Consider the following 21,847-nt stretch of genomic DNA (forward strand, 5'->3'; position numbering starts at 1 on the left):
CCTCATTTATGCCTCCTTTAAAACATCCTCTAACTAATCTAAAAAAAATTAACGTTATTTCTAAGGGAGTAAAATTCCTTCCATCACTATCGTTAAATTGTATATATATGTCTTTTAAAATAGTTTTAGAATGTTAATCACATGAGTTCAGAGAGAATTTCCCCCATGTAAATTAGGTTTTGTAGTGCTATCTAGGAGTTTTCAAGCAGCAGGAAGAATTATTTTGTATTTAACTTGCCTTTATGGTCCTTCATCACAGTGCCATCCACAGCCTGACCTCTATTAATAATTTAAATGATATTGAGGTAAACACTCTTGGTTTACCAGCAAGAAGAGGCTGTTTGCTCTTCATTGACAATTAAATTTCAGTTTTAATTAGTCATGTGATTTAGAAGAGGACTGGCCCTTGCCCAACCCGACGGAGGTGAATCATGGATGGTCTAAATCAGAGGTCCCAAAACCCCGGACCATGAACTGGTACCAGTCTGTGGTCTGTTAGGAACTGGGCCGCACAACAGGCTGTGAGCAGCCAGTGAGCGAGCATTACTGAGCTCCACCTCCTGTCAGATCAGCAGTGACATTGGATCCTCATAGGAGTGTGAAGTCTATGGTGAACTGCACACGTGAGGGATCTAGGCTGCGTGCTCCTTATGAGACAAAGCCAGTCCCTGGTGCCAAAATGGTTGGGGACTGCTGGTCTAAATCAATTATGGTAATTCCTTTTCACTTGCCAGTGATTTGGTTAGGGTTAGTCACATGACCTTATCCTCAGCAGAGTGATGTAAAGACAGCTCTATTTCCTGTACTTTTTGTTGACTTGCTTTTGAAAAAGACATGCCTGGGAAAAAAGCATTCCTTTCCTCCCTATACTCTTGTTTGTTCCTGTCTAGTTTGCTTGGTAAGAACATGATGCCTGGAGTTTGTGCAGTCATCACAGTCCTCATGCACATGAGGGGAAACTAGAAGATGAAAGAAATGTGCATCTAGAGGGCAGCTATCTTAGCTGTCCCTGGAACCTTTCCAATTCTAATCTTGTGAAATAATAAAGCTCCTTATTTTGAAGACACTTTTGTTATATTTTCTGTTACATGCAGCAAAAGCATTTCGATACATTCACATATTGAACTCTAAATAATACTCTCAATATGACTTCTTACTCTCTTCACAACTAAAATAACTGAATAGGTGTTTTACCTGTACTTTGGTCTGCTCCTCATTCTATAGTTCACCCTCCACTCAACAGCTTGTGATTACACTCAAATGAGCCCCAACTCCATATCATGGCCTACAGGGCTCTGCGTGTGCTGGCTCCTGGCTACCTCCCTACTTACTCATTATGTTCAGCCCTACTGACCTCCTTCCTGTCCCTTGAGCATGTCAGGGTTCTTCTTTCCTCAAGTCCCTGTATTTGCTGTTCGTCCTCATATATTTACATGGAAGCTCCTCAAAGCTTTTGTAATGATTTGAGAAGCTGTTTTCTCTAGGCTCTTATCTCTATATTTTTCCTCCTTCAGCTTCACAGGGTGGCCCTGTTTCCTCTACTTTAATTCTCTAGTCTTCTGCTCTTCCCTTTTTATCTTGAGCACTGCCTTTTATCATCCGGTTCTGTCCTATTTCTCCACCACTATGTGTGTGACCTGGTGATTTATTTAGTGTTGGGCCTGTATAGTGTTGGATCTATAATAGCTGAGCCCCCTTGGACATTTCTTCCTTCCTCTAGCCTCTCGACCTTGGTGGTTTCTGTTTCAGTTGCTTTGTGCCATGAAGTTGAACTTCCTATATGGCAACTTAGGGTTCCAAAGCTAGTATCTTGAGAGAGAGAGAGAGAGAGAGAGAGAGAGAGAGAGAGAGAGAGAGAGAGAGATCCAGGTGGAAGCAGTGGTGCCTTTTCTGATTCAGTCTTAGAAGTCACATAGTATCATTTCTGCCACATTCCATTCTATTGCTTGAAGCTGTCACAGGGTCTGCTTAAGTTTAAGGAGAAGGGCGTATAGACATCACCTCTTGATGAGAAAAGTGTCAAAGAACTTGTAAATACATTTTAAAACTGCAATTTGGTCTTAATGGTAGGAAATAATTATAAAAAGTAATTATAGCATGTAGAAAAACAGGATGATTTTCAAATGATGCAGTTTCTATATTTTTAATATTTCAGAAGCTTTAAATATGCTTTATGCATCTCTGGACCATGCTTCCTTTGATTATGATCATCTGCCTGCCTTATTTTTTGTTGCGGAATCGGTTTTATACAGACTCTGTTGTGATGCATCCCTCAAAACATATTTATATTCAGTTGAAATAAAGCTAGTAAAGGTATGTTTTGAAAAACTTCTTAATGTTCTTAAATATTTCATATACTACATGTAACAACATGACATCTATTTTAGGATCAAAACAGAACATTTAGTTTTATTATAGAATATTCTTTTGTTTGGTAGTTTAATCTTCTCTAATTGTGAGTAGTACATTATTATTGCTTAATATCTCTTCACAAACTACATAAGAAAATAACATTTCATTAAAAAACAATATACTTAACTGTTTTTCTTAGTGTATATATATAGTTTTTATTTTCTCTTTTAAGGGCTTTTAAATGCCACCTCCTCTACCATTTAAAAATGCTAACAAATAACCCTAAATAACTGCCCAATTTGGGAAGCTTAGTTGTTCCTCTAATATTCTATGTAACTTTAGATCTATAAAATGAAAAACTCTTTTCAGGTAACTCATATTTTATAAGATCCTTGAGATCATATTGTTTCACTCTCGGTGATGATCATGGTTGACTGCTGTAAATTACATTATTAGTCAAATAAATATAGTTTAACTAATGGTTTTACTGCAAAGAGAGAAAAGAAAGGCTAAAAGTATTTCTTTAAGATGGTTTTATATGTATACACACATATTTATATATATGAATGAAACAAATTAAATCGATGATGCAGAAATTGTTTTTTTAATTAAATTTTGATTATAAACTGTTAGAAATCGAACATGAGAGAACATTGATGAATCAGTCAATCAGTTGAACACTTTGGGGAGACAACCACATTTCAATCATGTAAGTCAAGCTTAGATGCTCTCTGACACGTTTGGTAGTAAAAGACTTGTGGAGACCAGGCAAAAGTAGATACCAGGCAAAAGTAGATATAGAGAACATATAATAGAAATTAACCATGCAAAAAACTGAGCTTTGGATAGAAGGAGGATTGAAGAAAATAGTCAAGATATTACCAATAACTGTCTTGGGATGGTGCGAGTATGATGATTTTTTTTCTTTTTTCTGTATTTCCAAAACTGTCCACTAAAAATACGTATTTATATTTATAATGAAAACAATATATATGTAAACATAAAATATATAAAATATAAAATATAAATATACATATTTATAATGAAAAAAGAAATGTAATAAAATTTTTTAAGTGGAATAAAAAAACTTGGAGCAAGTCTGGCTTTTATCTCCTCATTCTCATCTCCTTCAGTGACTTTTCTCCATTTCTTGCCTTTTGTATTTCTGCTAGCAGGAAAAAAATAGCTACAAAATATAGTTTTATGCATTGAGCATATTGCTTATACTTTGCACATGCCCTGTTATCTGCCAAGCCAATTTGTACCAGTTCTGATAGCAGCTGCAAACACTTAAACCTTACTTAACTATGTGCCTTACACAATGATAAGTGCTTTAAATATATTAGACACATTAACTTATTTTATTCTCACAACTATCCTAAGAGGATTATTCATAATTTCATATTCCACATCCGTCACTGTGGCACAGAGAGTTTTAAGTGACTTCCCCAAAGTCTAAGCAGAGAGAGTTTTGATATTCAGTGTGGCTCTGGAGTCCAGTGAACTCTCAGCTATGATGCTACACATCTACCTTGGTTCTCAGATTTACTAATTTTTACCTTATTTTTTCTTCTATTGATATATAAATAACATTTTAAATATTTATTAAGTATATGTTAGTGTCTGTTACATAACTAGCATGTATAATGATCAAGTCAGGATATTTAGGCTATCCGTCACTTTGAGTATTTATTACTTCTACGTATTTGCGTCATTTCAAATCCTCTCATCTAGTTACTTTGAAATATGCAAGGCATTGTTGGTAAGTATAGTCACCCTATTCTGCTATCAAACATTCTTTCTAATGCTATATTTGTACCCATTAACCAACTTCTCTTTATTTTCCCCTCCTATTTACCCACCCTGTTTGGTCTCTAATATCTATAATATTATTCTATTATCTTTGTCCATGAGATCAAGTCTCTTATCTTCCACATGTGAGTGAGAACATGTGATATTTGTATTTCTGTGCCTAGCTTATTTCACTTAACATAATGACTCCCAGTTCCATTCATAGTGCTGCAAATGATATTTCATTATTTTATGGCCAAATTGTATTGCATTGTGTATATACACCACATTTTCTTTATTGAATCACCCATTAATGGATACTTAGGTTAATTCCATATCTTTACTATTGTGAAGAGTGCTCCAGTAAACGTGAGAGTGCAGGTGTTCCTATAATACACTGATTTTCTTTATCTTCCTAAAAGATAAATGCCTACTAGTGGAATTGCTGGATAGTATGGTAGTTCTGTTTTTAGTTTCTTAGAAAATCTAAACACTGTTTTCCATAGTGGCTGTAATAATTTACATTGCCACCAATAGCATGTGAGTTCTCTTTTCTCTGTATCCTTGCCATCAAGTGTATTTTTTTTGTCTTTTTAATAATAGCCATTCTAATTGGAGTGAAATGATATTTAATTGTGGCATATGGTCTTTATTATTTTGAGGCATGTTCCTTCTATGCATAGTTTAGAGACTTTTTATCATGAAGGGATGTTGAATTTTTTCAAATGCTTTTTCTGCATCTGAGATGATCATATATGGTTTTTGTCCTTCATTCTGTTGTGATGTATCATGTTTATTGATTTGTGTATGTTGAATCATTCTTGAATCCCTGGTATAAATCCAACTTGAACATGTTGTATAATCTTTTTGATGTGCTATTGGATTCAGTTTGCTAGTATTTGGTTGAGGTTTTTTGAGTCTATGTGCATTAGAGATAATAGCCTATAGTTTTCTTTCTTTGTTGCACGTTTTCTGGTTTTGGTATTAGGGTAACGCTGGCCTTGGGAAATGTGATAGGGAGATTTCCCTTGTCCTTAACTTTTGGGAATTATTTGAGAAGGGTTGGTATTAGTTTTTCCTTATCTATTTGGTAGAATTCAGTAGCGAACCCATCTAGTACTGCACTTTTCTTTTTTGGGGGAATCTTTTCGTTAATGATTCAGTCTTGCTACTCATTGGTATGTTCAGGTTCTGTATTTCTTCCTGAGTCAATCTTGGTAGGTCGTATGTTTTCAGGAATTTATCCATTTCCTCTAGTTTTCCAGTTTGTTAGTTTAAAGTTGTTTACAATAGTGTGTACTTCTATGGTATTAGTTTTAATATCGCCTTTTTCACTTTCGATTATGTTTGAGTGGGCCTTCTCTCTTCTTTCCTTGGTTAGTTTAGCTAGCAGTTGATCAATTTTATCTTTAAAAAAACGTTTCATTTTGTTGATCTTTTGTGTTGCTTTTTTAGTCTCCATTTCATTTATTTCTTCTTTGATCTTTATTATTTATCACCTTCTACTAATTTTGAGTTTAGTTTGTTCTTGCTTTACTAGTTCCTTGAAGTGCACCATTAGATTATTTGAAATCTTTCTGTTTCTTTGATGCAGGAATTTATTGCTATAAAAACCCTTCTTAACACTGCTTTTGCTCTGTTCCTCAGGTTTCAGTATATTGTGCTTTCATTTTCATTTGTTTCAAAACGTTTTTTTAATTTCCATTTTAATTTCTTCATTGACCCAGTGGTTGTTCAGAAACATGTTGTTTAATTTCCATGTATTTTTATAGTTTTCAAAGTTCCTCTTGGTATTGATTTCCAGTTGTATTTCATTGTAGTCTGAGAAGATACTTGGTATGATTTTGATTTTAAAAATTTGTTGGCTTATTTTTTGCCTAGCATATGATCTAACCTGGAGAATATTCCATGTGTTAACGAGAAGAATGTACATTCTGTTGTTGTGTTGGGAAAAATATTATGTGAATATCTTTAAAGCCCGTTTGGTCTAAAGTCTAAGTTAAATACAATGTCTCTTTTTTGATATTATAGCTAAATATGTCTCATGCAAACGTACGAGTGTTGAAGTTCTCCACTATTAATATATTGGAGTCTGTGTTTCTCTATAGATCTAGTAGTATTTGTATTGTGAATCTGGGTGCTCCCTGTTGGGTGCATATATACTTAGAATTGTAATATCCTCTTCTTGGATTGATTCCTTTGTCATTATTTGATGTTCTTGCCTTTTTTAAAAACCTTTTTTGACTTAAAGTCTGTTTTATCCAATAGAAGTATAGCTACTCCTACTTGCTTTTAATTTCAATTTGTGTGGAGTATGTTTTTCCATCTCTTTACTCTCAGTCTGTGTCTTTACAGGTAAGGTGCATTTCTTGTAGGCAACATATAGTTAAATTATGTTTGTAAAAAAGTGTATTAAGCCAGCCTATATCTTTTAAGTGAAGAATTTATTTTATTTACTTTTAGGTTATTATTGATATGTGAGGTTTTGTTCCTGTCATATTGTTAATTGTTTTCTGGTTTGTAATAGTCCATTTTAACACTGCTATAAAGAAACACCTGAGACTGGGCAATTTATAAAGAAAAGAGGTTTAATTGACTCACAGTTCTGCATGGCTGGGAGGCCTCAGGAAACTTAACAATCATGGCAAAAGGCGAAAGAGAAGCAAGGACCTTCTTTACAAGGCAGCAGGAAAAGGAGAGCAAAGGGTGAACTTCCAAAGACTTATAATACCATCAGCTATCTTGAGAACTCACTCACAATCACTAGAAGAGCATGGGGGAAACCACCCCCATGATTCAGTCACCTCCCTCCCTCAACACGTGAACCTCCCTTGACACATGGAGATTACAATTTGAGATGAGATTTGGGTAGGAACACAGAGCCAAACCATATCATAGTTGTTTTGTGTATTCTTCCCTTCTTTTTCTCTTATTGTTTTTCCTTGTGGTTTGCTAATTTTCTGTTGTGGTACCATTTGAGTCTTTTCCTCTTTTATGTCTTTGCTTTACTCATGAGTTTTACACTTTCATATGTTTTCATGATCATAACTATCATCTTTCCTCTTCCTGGTTTAGGACTCCCTTGAACATTTTTTGTAAGGCTAGTCTAATGATGATGAATGATCTTAGCATTTGCTTGTCCGTAAAAGACTTTATTTCTTCTTCATTTATGAAGGATAATTTTGCTGGATATAGTATCTTTGGGTCTTTCAAGTGTCAAGTATTTTTGTTGCAGCAATTTGAATATATCATTCCATTCTCTCTTGGCCTGTAGTTTTCTGCTGAGAAATCCACTTTTAGTCCGCTCAAGGCTGACTAGATGATTTTTCTTTCTGTTTATTTTATAATTTTCTCTTTGTCTTTGACTTTAGACAGTTTGACTGTAATGTAGCATGGAAAAGTATTTTGGGTTTGTGGGGTCTCCTCAATCTGGATGTCTAAATCTCTTGATATACTTGGGAAGATTTCAAGTTAAATTTTGTTAAATAAGTTTTTGAAGCCTTTCATTTACTTTTTACCTTTAGGGATACCAATAATTCATGTATTTGGTCACTGTATTGTGTCACATATATCACAGAGGCTTTGTTTTTTCTTTTTCATTTTTTTTTCTTTATTTTTCTCTGAGTTACATCAAAAGTTATGTCTTCAAGTTCTGGGATTCTTTTGTGTTGCTGTTGTTTTACTTTATTGTTTAAACTCTTGATTGTACTTTTTATTTAATTAAAGAAGTTCTTCAATTCCAGATTTTGTTTGGTTCTTTTGTATGATATGTATCTCTCATAAATTTCTCCTTCAAATCTTGAACTGTTTTCTTCTGACTTTTTGTATTATTTTTTGAAATTCTCTTGTATCTCACTGTGTTTCTTTAGTGTCATAATTTTGATTTTTTTCCCTGTGATTTCACACATTTCTTTTTGATTGGGATATGTTGCTGGGGAATTATTGTGTTCCTTTGGAAGTGTCATGTGTAATATTCACTTATTCCAATTTTTTGAATTTGCTTTCACAGTAGAGGATTTTTTTCCTGAAGATGTGTCATAGTGTTGGTTAGTAGGATCCTTTGTATTTGATTCTGAGTGCATGCAGTGGTGCAGTCCCTATATGATTTATTTGGCTGTCAACAGCATCAGTGGTATCTATGATTTCCCAGTGGTTTAGAATGTGGTTAAGAGTAGAGACTATGGTGAAGTTTTGCTCGGGGACAGGGATTCCAGATGGGTTAGTCTTTGGTCCCCAGTGGTGGCAGCAGTGGGATGAGTATGCCTGTTCTTGTGCCCCTGTGTACAAGATACTTGCTCTGGTATTAGCAGGACCAGGCAGGCCAATTCTTGGGCTTCTAGGTAGTTTACTTAGATCATGGTAGTGACACTGGTGGATTGGGCAGGTGAGTGAGTTCTTGATTCCCTGGGTAGGTGGCATGGTGTAGGTAGTGGCAGTAGCAGTTGTGGGACAACCTTCTGGGTCCTGAGCAGTGCGTGCTGATGTTGGAGATAGCTACAGTGCAGTCTCCACCTGCAGCCCTAGTCATGCAGCTCTCAGGCTTGCCTGTTCTCAGTTGTAGCAGCACTGCAGTGGTGCACATAAAGGTAAACAGCCCTGCCCTTTGCACATGAGCTTGATCATGGAAGTCATTCAACCAGTAGGAGTGTGGTCACTATCCAGGCCCACTCAAGGAGCCATCTGGTTCACCTGCCCTAGCCTCCAGTGGCAGCAGCAGTGGCTGAGCCTGCAGAGATATGCAGAGTGGGAGAGAGAATCCGTGTGCATGAACCTGAACACAGAGGCCACTCCACCAGTGGAAGTGGAGTCACTGCCCTCAGCCCCAGATAGCTGGCTCTCATTTGGATTCCCAGTGGCAGCAACTGCTGCTGCAGTGTTAGGTGGGGGGTGTGAATGGATCTCACTCTCTGCTTGCAAGCCTGAACACAGAGTTTGTGCTACTGGTGAGGCAGGGTTTCTTCTCGTAGCCCCAGACAGGAAGCTTTGAGGCTCTGGAAAGTGTGTGCCTTAGTTTCCTTTGTCCCAGAGACTGCAATGTTAATGCACTGCACATTCTCTTTTCTGGGAAGTAATACTACTTGTGGGCCACAGTACTGGGGCCCCGTAACACCTTTGTTTCCAGCAATGCTATGCCACTGTAGCCCACCGGGTAGGCACTAGGGAATGTCAGTGGGGGTTCCTGGGATATGGAGATCTGAAGGCTATGTTTCTAAAGGGAGGATGTAACCCCACGATGGCTGTACTCTCACAATGGTAGGCTGCTGTAGTTGCTTAGGTCTCGGGGTGTGAGTGAACCAGCAAAAGTTCTCTGTCTGGTGCAATGTCCTTTGGGGGTCTCTAGCTCACTGTCCATGTTAGTGTCAGGAAATATGTGTGTCAAAGAGCTCTGCCATGGTTCAGATTGTTGCAGTCCATGGTAGGGACATAGACCACTGAAGTTCTTACACCCTTTCCCCCAATAGCAAGCCCCTATGTGTTCCCAGCCGATTTTGCTTCCCTTCTGTATTAGTTGATTCTCACGCTGCTATAAAGAAGTACTTGAGACTGGGTAATTTATGAAGAAAAGAGGTTTAATATTCTCACAGTTCCATAGGCTTAACAGGAAGCATGACTGGGAGGCTTCAGGGAGCTTATAATCATGGCAGAAAGTGAAGGAGAAGCAAGCACATCTTCACATGTTAGAGAAGGAGAGAGAGAGTGAAAGGGGAAGCACCACACACTTTCATACAACCAGATCTCACTGTCACAAGAACTGCAAGGGAGAAGTCCGCCCCCATGGTCCAATCACCTCTTACTGGGCCCCTCCCCTGACACGTGAGATTATAGTTCGGGATGAGATTTGGGTGGAAACACAGAGCCAAACCATATCACCTTCTGTGTCTCAAGTATTTCCTGTAACTTCTCTATTGTACTCCAGTGTTCTCTCCTAGTTGTTCCATCTGAGGCATGATTATTGATTCATAATTTTGGCTCTTCTTTCTGGAGAGAGTGAGTATGCAGTGTCTCTAGTCAGCTATCTTCAGCTGGAATCCCAAGATTTAATATTTTTAAAGCTTGCTTTTTATTATTCTAGCTCATATAACTATCTATTGGAAATAAGCATGCTCTATAAGTACTTTGAACCCAGGCAAGAAAACATTTTAGTTGTCCTCTTTGCCTTCATAGGGTTTTCATTACATATCTGAAAGACTATTGGAAATCTCCCTTTTGTTCTTTTATTTTTGATGGAATGCTTTATTAAAGGATATTATTATAGAGGCCTCAGCCACTCTATATGCACTGTTTTGTTTCTCCTTTGGAGAAGTAGCTCAGGGTTGAATAGATCCAGAAATATATGATCCACAAATATTATTTCTTTTATATTTTGTTTACATTCTTTCCTTTCTATCTAGCTCTAAGTGTACAATATTCTTAATGATTGAATTCCGTTTACAGAAGTATAGAGAATAACATAAAAGCAACAACAGTTTTATATGTATTACGTAGAAATATATGCAGTGATCGTCAAGATTCTATGCAAGAATCAAAAACATACAACTATTAAAATACAACACATGATAAATATTATCCAGTCTTCAATTTTACAGCCAGCTAAAAGGGTCAGAAAAAAGAGAAGAAGAGATGAAAATAGAAAGAGAGAAGGAGGAGGTAAAGGTCAAATGAAGGAAATGTGGGAGAGTTCAGAAAGAGAAACTGACAAGCTGAAATTCAATGTAGGAGGCAAAGCCTGAGTTGTCAGACAACAAAGAGAATATGTACACAAATAATACATGAAGAACAATACATAGAAAGTCTAATATACAATATGGAAAGGTAGATTTGTCAGTAAAAATTTGGCCTTCAAGAATATTAAGATGAAAGCTTTTAAAATCATTTTCAAGTATAGCTATAACTAAAGATAGTCTCTGGGTCAGATGAAATGCATGACCAAATTGAGGTATAAATACAGATGTTATTCATACTGACATGCTTGTCATGTATGTTCTATTTTGTCCCCTGTTACATTTTAGAATGTTATATTCCTTTCAGTATTTATCTATAGTCATTGAAAAATATTAACTTATCCCCCTTCTAATCAGTTATTCATTCATTGTCTATATCTATATGAACAGTTTCCTTTAATTCTGTCATCTAGAGTATTTCATTATTCTTTTAAATATTTTTTTCACATTTAACTTCAGTATCTTAGAGAAACACAGTACTATAACAAAGTTGTTTGTATGAAGAGACCCCTTGAGCATGCCTTATAAACATGTTATTTTTATATACTTCATAAGTCTACAAATGTATATGTTGATACTTTATGAATACATTTATAAATATTAATGATGCATTCTCAAAATTTATTAGTAGTGATAGAGGTTTGTAATAAAAAATGTGGAAATCACTGCCATAGTAGAAAGCTCATGGCTTTTGGAGCAGTACATACATTCCCGGGTTCAAATTCCAGTAATGTTACTTATTTACTTTATAGTCTTGGATGACGCACTGAGATTTCGTTAGATTTATCTTTTTAATTTTATTTTCTTTTTACATGTATATTGTTACATGATATCCTGCGTTGCTGTTAAGAGGATTTGGAGATACACACACACACACACACACATGATAATGACAGCTATTGCTGTTATTTGGGTCTTCTTCATAATTTAGAAACTGTATTCCATTTATTTCTATAGTTAATGTGTTTTTTATGATTTTCTGTAAAATGTTGCAAATTATTTTTGCAGACATTCCATTTTATGTAGTCTGTGTAAAACAAACTATATGTTTACTAATCTTACAGAAGTAAGATTTTGCACTGCTTATTTAATAATGACCCCATGAGAGGTCTTTTTTCATGAGGGAATAAGGAGCTTAGCTCAGCATATTATGCAGAAGTAGGATAGTTCTCAACATTATGTGATGCGATGGTCCTCAAACTGTTGACTGAGATGCATAGAAAGAAATACCCTTTGCATTGCAATCCAGATAACACAATATATATTCATTTATATACTGAAACAAGGAATTGTACAATAAACTATGTTTTGTTTTTTCTTCCCTTTTATTTTATTTAAAAATCTCCTGTCAATTGATTTCATGACTCACTTAAAGGGTATGACTTGTAATTTGAAAAACACTGTTCTGAAGGACATAGAACAAAATAGCATTTAGTGTTGGTCATTATATGTAATATAGAGATGATTTATAAAAGATTTTTGGCTGAGCTATCATTTCAATCTTGATATAAGTGTTTTAATGTTATTTCAAAACCACATAATGTTGAATGAGTTTAAAATTGTTTTCTCAAAAGAAAATGTAATAAAATAATGGTTGATTTTTCTTATGGTTTTTAAACATTTATTGATGTAACATAAAAATGCATTTTTCTTTTCTCTTTTGACAGATTGGCTATTTGGTCTTCTTACGACTTTTTATATTTTTCCTGCATGGTCATCTAGAAAGTTTTAAGCAACATTTACTTAGGCTTCAACCACATTTATACGGTAGAATATCTTTTATTTTTTACACTTATAAATGTTTTATGTTATATTTTGAGAAGCTCAGACTGTCACTATAAAGAATGTAAGCTGCATTTTATTTTTCATAAGATAATAGGTGCAGTGTTGAACAGCACAGCTTCAGGGCCAGATTGCATTTGTTCAGCTCACTGCCCCTCCAACCCCCATACTTTTGTTATTTCTTTGTGGTGAGAACATTTAGAATCTGACTCTACTTTTTTTCCAGCAATTTTGAAAAGTACAATACATTATTATTAACTATAGTTATCATGTCATTAAATAGATCACTAGACCTTATTCCTTCTATCTAACTGAAGCTTTGCACCCTAATATCTCCCCTTTCCCCATCCATTCCCGCAACCTACTCCCTGCTCCAGATGCTGGTAATCCTCATTCTGTATTCTGCTTTTTACTTTGCCACTTAAGTGTATGATGTTTTTTGTGACTCAGTTTTCCTATTTGTAATAGTATCTACCTCCCTGAATTTCAGGAAAGTTAAATTCATATTTTAGTAAGGTTCTGGACCTGGTGATCCACTGAATCTAAGCTATATGTAAATAAGAGTGAGAAATTCAAGCAGGAGCTGAAGTTTTGCATATTGAGTAATAGAATTGAGATAATGATGTTCTGAACTAGGAAAAAGTTGGAGAAATATTGGACATATTGAATTTGAAGGTCACTCAGGTATATATACCCAGCAAGCAGTTGAAAACATAGGTTTGGAACTAGGGAAATAAGTGAAGTCTGCCTGGGATATAGAATTGACAGTCATCCATGTTAATGTGGCTGTGGGCAAGGGGCAGGGAGAAACTGATTCCAGGAATGAAATCTTGGGGAACATACATTTAATGGATTATTGGTGTAGCAGGGCCCAGGAAAAGAGAAATAAGGGAGGTAAGAGGGAGTGATTATGTTTAAGGAGAGAAATTCAAGATCAATATTGCCATAGAAGTATTAAATAGTAGAAGGCCTGAAAAATAATGAGTTTCTACAATCAGAAAAACACTGCTGATCTTGGGAGCATACCCAGTGGAGAGGTGGAAGCAGAGTTCAGATTGGAGGTAAACAAACAGTGAGGGAAATTTTAAGCATAAGGCAAAAATTGTTAACTATTTCAAAAAAAGCTTAGCTATAAATATTTATGCTGATATGTAAATATATCAATAGTTTAGATGGATAAAACAAAGTCAAAATATTAGTGTGTTGTAGGATAAGGGAAGGAGAGACTCAAGATAAAGAAAGGGAATAATATTTGGTGACAAAAGTCATGGAGGAGGGAACAAAAGGTAATAGCAGAAGTGTTATGGAGACTGATCAATTAATACCATTAGCGTAAGTCCTGATCAGATGTGGCTGTAGACAGATAGAATAGGAATTCTTGTCTAACATTTCACTCTCACTTGTTTTTATATCTTACTTAAATTATATGACCTCTTTTTAACTCCTCACTGTGTTCAGCATAGTGACTTATCAAATATTCACATGATTATGGCAAATCAACTTTGAAAAATTATTTGAGTAAAACCCTCAAGTTCTCATATTAGCTTGTTATTGAGGATATACCCCCCTCAAAAAAATCTGTCTTTCGTGTACAGTAATAAAATCCCCCAATTTTGTCCTCTTACCAAATATAATAGAGCCTTAGGTTACAGCTCTTCCTTTAACAATAGGCTGTTTTCTACCTGAAGCTATCAGCAGCTGCTATCTCTCCACATAGCTGTCCAGTAGAATGGTCATTATTAATTTTTCCATTATGAGGATGGACTAAAACCCAAAGTTTGTCTAAAAGTTTATAGAAAGAGCAGCACTGAGATGATTCTGTTAAATATAACGTGGTGTTGTGTTAAATTACCTTATTGTTGTAAATAATAACATCTTGTTTGTATTATTTACAACTTGTTGTAAATAATGACATCTTGTTTGTATTGTTTACAACATATTGTTGTAAATAATAACATCTTGAGAAGGAATAAAACTGGAGAATGTTGGTCTAGAATCAATGACATTGATTCCTTTGTAGAATTACAATGTCAAAATTATCCATTATGAATGCAGCATCTATTATAACTTGATTTATTTTCATCTGGAAGTTTCCAAGCATTGTTGAACAGTAACTGTATTTAATTGGGCATTCAATGAATATGAAATTGCTGTTCTGAAATATATAAATGCTTACATATAAATTATTTACCGTCTAGTATTCTATTACACCACCAGGGGGCATACATAACACTATACATCTTAAATAGGAAACTACAGCAGTTTCTGCATCTAAGTACTGAATTTAATTATAGTTTAATAGCTAAAAGACAAATGAAACACAATGCAAAATATTAATAAAATATTTCTCACAGATGATTTTTCTTACAATAGCACTTTCTTTCTCTGGAGCATCATATCACAAGTATCCAAACATCTTTTCAAATGTGCAATTCATCCTGAAAGCCTCGGAAATTATAGGTAAAAGAGAACTCCATTCTGAATCAATTTTTAGCCCTGTGGAAAATAAGAAAAGACATGAGAACACAGATTCTGATATGGTGGGTAATCTGATATGGTGGCTATATCCTGTTGCATGATGCATCAGATATGATTACTATGATTAAGTAATGGTGCTTGTCAATACAGTAGGCATTGAATGATGCATTTAGCTGTGGAGGAGGGGTGAACAGCAAAGACACAAATTTCATGCGACCATATGCACAGTTCCTGGAGAGTAGTTAATAGGATGAGTAGTGAGGTATCAGTATATAACACTACTACTTTAAATGGAGTAATGCCATAACACCTTCTTTTTCATAAGTTCCATCTCACCTACTTAACTAAAAATTACAACATAATTTAGACTGACTTGTAAGTTAACATTTTAAGATATTATATTTTTATTAAAGGGAAAGTGTGTAAAGAACAAGTTATTTATGAAAGCAGGCATAGAATTTTTATGCTTTCATAATTCATATGAAATAACATTCAGTGGCCAGGCGTGGTGGCTCACGACTGTAATCCCAGCATTTTGGGAGGCCAAGGCGGGCGGATCACCTTAGGTCGGGAGTTTGAGACCAGCCTGACCAACATGCAGAAACCCCGTCTCTACTAAAACTACAAAATTAGCCAGGTGTGGTGGTGCATGCCTGTAATCCCAGCTACTCAGGAGGCTGAGGCAGGAGAATCGCTTGAACCAGGAGGTGGAGGTTGCGGTGACCTGAGATTGTGCCATTGCACCCCAGCCTGGGCAACAAGAGGGAAACTCCATCTCAAAAAATAAAATAAAATAAAATAAAAAATAAATAACATTTAATATGCTATTAAAGTCAACTGAAAACTTTAAAAAATAGTTTAAGTGAGCAAATGATAATAATCTTTAGATTATGATAGATCTCTTAATTTCTAACTCAGATATTAGTAATCTTTGAAAAAAGCCCTAATTAAATAATTTGTTGGTATTTAATAAACAGCACTATGTAAACACAAGTACAGTGAGCCATATAATTGTGCATATACCTTATTGATTAATATACTTCAAAAGACAAATTTTAATCTCTGGGGCTAATAATGCCTTTCTTTCCTCACATATTTTCCAAAAAAGACCAGTAAGCATTTCAAAACCTTCTTTTATTTTTTGTTAAACATATTTATTATTTTATAGCTTATAAATAGAAAATTTGTTTTTCTTACAACTTCCTAAAAAGGAAAAATACATTTAACATTACACAAGTTGAAACACCTAAGGAAATTTGAGGAACATTCTTTTTTTAGATGATGTTGTGTGTTACCTTATAATTTTCCCATGCTTCCTGTGAGCCCTTTTAAAAATCATGCAGCCATAAAAAAGGATGAGTTTGCGTCCTTTGTAGGGACATGGATGCAGCTGGAAACCATCATTCTTAGCAAACTATCACAAGAACAGAAAACCAAACACCGCATGTTCTCACTCATAGGTGGGAACTGAACAATGAGATCACTTGGACTCGGGAAGGGGAACATCATACACTGGGGCCTATCATGGGGAGGGGGGAGGAGGGAGGGATTGCATGGGGGAGTTATACATGATATAAATGATGAATTGATGGGTGCTGACGAGTTGATGGGTGCAGCACACCAACATGGCATAAGTATACATATGTAACAAACCTGCACGTTATGCACATGTACCCTAGAACTTAAAGTATAATAAAAAAATAAATTAAAAAAAAAAAGAAAAAAAAAAGAAAAAAAATCGGCTATAAATTAAATATATAAGAAAAAACATTCAAACACATCTATTTGTAAGAGAAAATACTTTCTGGGCCTAAGTGTTTTCTCTTTGGCACATTACTAGTTCACCATTTATGTAACAAGTGACATTTACCAAGTAAATTGAGCCTTCTGGTTATAATTACTAATGAGCACAAATTGCCTCGTGAGAAAGGGATCTGTTTTTAAGTATAAGAAATGTTTTAACAGTAAATAGATAATGAAAGATATCGAGCAACAGAAAGAGCACTGATCATGAAGAGAACAGATCTGCTTATCAACTGGTTCTGTGATCTAGGAGAAGCCCACCGATCTCACCAAACTCCCATTGGCATATCTTTAAAAAGTCATCATTATTGTCATAGTCATCATCATCATCATCATCATCAATCTGTCCGAACTCTTTTACAGCATTGTTATAAAGATTGCAAAAAAAGGCATGTGCTTTATAAGTATTAAATGCCATGCAAACATGAAAAATAGTTATTAAAAATATGTATTTAGGACCTCACTGTACCCTAGACAGTGAACTATAGTATTTTCATCTAAGGATGTAAGTATGTTGACTTACTGTTGTGATTGGAATGTTTTTCCCTTAAACAAATAAGATTCCATGAAATCATAGCAATGTGAATGGTCTGGTTATGAGGTAGGCAACTGTCAATGTTGATTCTGATGCTCTTTAAGAATGAATCCATTTTGTCACTCTTGGTGCATACACACAGCAAGCAAATGGAAGCTTACTGCTGTACAGCTCAGCCTGAATTAGAAGGGGCAAAAATGTCAATACATGAAAGGAACATATCAGCTTAGAGTTGGACAAGTCACTAAATCTCTCTATGCCTTTTTCCACTTTGTAGAACAAAGCTGAGATTCAACCTCTTCTAAATTCTATTTCAGCTCTATCCATGTGATCCCGTAAGGGGATTATAACAGAGTTTGGCCTATCAGGTTTATTGCCCTTCTTTTTCTCCTCCTCTTATCTCATAATATAAAGATACAAATATAGGATAGCATAGCCACTGTGCTGCTAAAATTACTAATTTAGCTAATCAGCACTCAGTCAGTGCTGGCCTGCATATCTTAAAGTTCCCCAGTTTCAGCCCAATTTATCCAGTACAACCAGTCTTTCCAGTTCAGTTGAGTATTTACTCATTCAATACCCATCTCTCTCACCTGGCAAAGGAAAGAGGAAAAAAGATAAAAAAGTGATAGAAATGGAAATATAAAAGATACATTTGCATCAATCTCTTCTCCTTTCCTTATGATTGTTTTAGTATATTATAGCAGAGGATTTGTGAATTTATTCCTACTGCCCTTATCATTTGATAATGCTAAAAGGTCTATAGCACATATTTTGGCCACTGTAAAATATTTGATTTTTAGTATTCTTATATGCATTGGAATAAAGTCATAATTACTTAATTTGTTGTCAAAGTGCTACCAAAATTGCATTGAAAGTTCTATAGGATGTTACGATACATTAGGATACACACCATATGAGCATGGGTTCCACTTAAGAATAGGAAATTTCCTTTCCTCTGCTGTTGGACCCCATTTCTCTTTTTAATGTCTTTTTAAGTGATCCAGACACAGAGTTTCCATTGACTTTGACAAATGGTACACTTAATTAGCTCTTTTGGATAGCAGAGCCAGAACTCTGGATTGAGTTTTCCACTCTGTCCTTTGCTCACTAGCAAAGCTGAATTTTCTAAGCAGAGTTGTCACCTGGTAGTAATAATAGTTATTTGGAGAAGGTAGATTTAAACCCTGCTACAATGAAGTAGACCTTTTATTAAATAGTTTCATCTGTTCTGAAGTACAAATAGTTCTCTGAAAACTAGCAAACACAGAGTTTACATTCTAGTATGATTAGCAATCTCATTCTCTTAGCACTTTTTGGTAAGCCAAAGTCATTACCTAAGTTTGGGACATTTTGTGTTGTCCTGTAATTGTAAATGGTTACTAAGAATTATTAGACTGAGACATAAATTCTTTAAAATTAGGAGCACTATCCTATGATTCATGTCAAATTATCCAGGTAACACTTCATATTGGGAGATCCTTTCATGGCAATGTCAACCATCCCCCAAATGACTGAAAATTACATGAAACCCAGAAAGCTGTCCCTGAACAGCCAAAATAGAGCCCATGCTTCAAAGCTCATTTCTGTGATAAAAGAGAGCCTAGTCAGACACTCAGAATTTATGTACTTAAATTTGCATAAAATCTAGGCTGGTGGTGTTAACTGAATTTTCAGCCAACAGTAGATTAACAACACTTTTGTAGGTGGGCTTCTCAAAATAGGCATTGTTCCAGCTACAAATGACAGCCCAAAGCTGCACAGCAAAGGAGGCAGATGAAAGAACTGTGGAAAGTGGTTATAAAAGCCAAAAAGGAAAGGAAGAAAGGGAAGGAAGGAGGGAGAGAACAAAGACAGGGAGGGAAAGAGAGAAAGAAGGAAGAAAGGGAGGGGAAAAGAGTTCTCTGGGAGTCATTTAGGGCAGTGCTCAGTGCTTTTCAAACTATCTATGGTAAAAGATCTCTCTTAATTTATTTTTAAATTTCCAAACCGTCACAGATGGATAATTTTGTAAAATATAATAATAATAATAATAATAATAATAATAACAAATTACTGTACTAGAATAGAAAAGACGAAAAAACACAAGCTTTAATTTTTAATAGCCTGAATATATATATAATTATTTTTCAAATTGTTACGAAAGTTTCTAAATACATATTTTTCATTTTTTATGCTCTCATTAACAGTTTGCAAATGGCAGTTATCTGCCAACCACACCTTGAGTAGGACTGACTTAGGGTAAAGGCACAGAACTCCAAGAGTAAGCAACATTGCTCACTCTTGGTCTTCTGCACTGATGATATACATGATGATTGTATTAAATCACATAGTCATCATCATTACATTAATTCATTTAAGTTTGATAAGTTTATTTTTTGTTTGGAAAAATGTTTCTTGCTGAAGAATGCTCGATGGACCAGGTGTGGTGGCTCACGACTGTAATCCCAGCACTTTGGGAGGCTGAGGAGGGTGCATCACCTGAGGTCAGGAGTTTGAGACCAGACTGACCAAAATGGTGAAACCCTGTCTGTACTAAAAATATAAAAATTACCTGGGTGTGGTGGCAGGTGCCTGTAATCCCAGTTACTTGGCAGGCTGAGACAGGAGAATTGCTTGAACTGGGGAGGCGGAGGTTGCAGTGAGCCGAGATCACGCCATCGCACTCCAGCCTGGGTGACAGAGCAAGACTGTGTCTCAAAAAAAAAAAAAAAAAAAAGGAAAAGAATGCTTGAAATACATAAAATCCCCGAGACTAAATAATAAGTCCTACTTCTCTGGAAAATTCACAGGTGTGGCAGGTTCCTTTCCTCTTGATGATGCCAATGTTCTACTGCTAAAGACCACCAGGAACACATCTGCAATTAGGCATATTGGGTTTATTACTTGTTGCAGAGAGAGAGAGAGACAGAGAGACAGAGAAAAAGAGAGAGAGAGAGAGGGAGAGAGAAATACATACTACAAGGAACTATGGGATGTCTTAATAAGAGAGTGTTAGAAGGAATCTACTAGAGGATTTGGACTTTATTTGGATGATCTTGGGAAGACTCTAAGGAAGCATGGGTTCTCTCTAGAGGTCTGATGGTGTCAAAAAGTGGGGGCAATTCTATGATTAGGTATTTTGTGGGTGGCACAGTGACTTTGTTTATATGTGTGCTTAGAAAAAAATTGTCCAGTGGCTTTGTTTATTTCTTATGGTCTCAGAGTAATATTGTCTGAAATTACTATTTTTTGAGTTTATGTCCGATAGGAGATCAAAATCACCTGGCTGTATCAGACCAGCTTGTAATAGTATGTCAAATCAGTCCCAGACATGAGAGGATGCTTTGTATTTCTCCACGATGTATAAAATTGGCATAATATAAAATTGAAGATAAAACTCAAATCTTGTTCATTGTCTAAATCCTGATTTTTTTCTTTACCCAATGCTTTCTGAATTTTCTCTGATGATGGTACATAAATACATTAATGCAAGAATGGTTGACCTAATTGAATAGTTTATGTAGTCCTGTAATATCTATGATTAAAATAATATTTATTATAAATTAATCATTTAAGTCATTCCAAAGTTTTAAAACATATTTATTTACTTATTTATTCAAAATAAGTTTGCAATCTGAGGATTGTCAGGCATCCAGGCTGAGACAACTAGAGCAATTTGAGAAAATAACTTCATTTATATGGGTTCCAATTTTGGGGTAGACCCTACCCATAAAGCAGAAATTGAGTTATATGTGGATTTACTGAAGTCAGTATGTCTCAGACTAATGCTTTACATTATTTTAGAATAGTGCTTTTGTGTGGTGTATTCTAACACTCTAAACACTGAATTGTTTTCATTTGCTTTTCTGAATTATTGTTCCCCAGAGTCAGTAGCTTTGTACAGATGTTGTCTTCCTCATGCCTTTATCTCCAGAATCTAACAGAATTCCTGACATAAAGTAGATAAATACACAACTATGGGACTTAACTAAATTCTTTATTAGAAACTTAAAATAGCTTAAAATTTATGTATGAACTTCTTGCCTTCTATCTGAAAAGTACTCAACATAAAATTAAATTGTAGTCCCGATGTTGTTTTATATAATAAATAAGAATTATGAAGTCCTTTAGATTCTGTTTCATTGTAACATAAAAATCACAAAGTATCAACTAAGTTAACAATTGGAGTACCTATAACAGGATGTGTATTTGAATCTTCACTGTTGGCAAAAATTTAGAGAATGCTATGTCATCATTTTCTACCAATTACTTTAGTAGACCAATTAAATGTATAAAACTATTGGGAAGCACTCTAAGAAAAAAACTAAACAACAGCTTATTTGTTATCTGAATTTTTAGGCTTTAAGAATAGTTACTTAACAGACATTGACGATGTCTTGCT

The 21,847-nt window shown here is 35.2% G+C and overlaps 1 protein-coding gene across 2 annotated transcripts in view; it reads left to right on the forward strand.

Annotated features, from left to right (window-relative positions):
- The window catches only part of TMEM232 (transmembrane protein 232), a 294,516-nt gene that overhangs the window by 76,451 nt on the left and 196,218 nt on the right, over nucleotides 1–21,847 (forward strand). For both annotated transcript variants that reach the window (XR_004429706.1, XM_033178954.1), the window contains exons 5-7: nucleotides 2,156–2,313; nucleotides 12,533–12,632; nucleotides 15,021–15,187. Coding sequence is in view for 1 of the 2 variants with exons in the window: in XM_033178954.1 (XP_033034845.1) it covers nucleotides 2,156–2,313; nucleotides 12,533–12,632; nucleotides 15,021–15,187 (425 nt within the window). In the remaining variant the exon portion in view is untranslated. The remainder of the gene's footprint in view (nucleotides 1–2,155; nucleotides 2,314–12,532; nucleotides 12,633–15,020; nucleotides 15,188–21,847) is intronic.

This window comes from Trachypithecus francoisi, unplaced genomic scaffold (genome assembly GCF_009764315.1).
Source record: "Trachypithecus francoisi isolate TF-2019V2 unplaced genomic scaffold, Tfra_2.0 Lachesis_group2, whole genome shotgun sequence".
NCBI lineage: Eukaryota > Metazoa > Chordata > Mammalia > Primates > Cercopithecidae > Trachypithecus > Trachypithecus francoisi.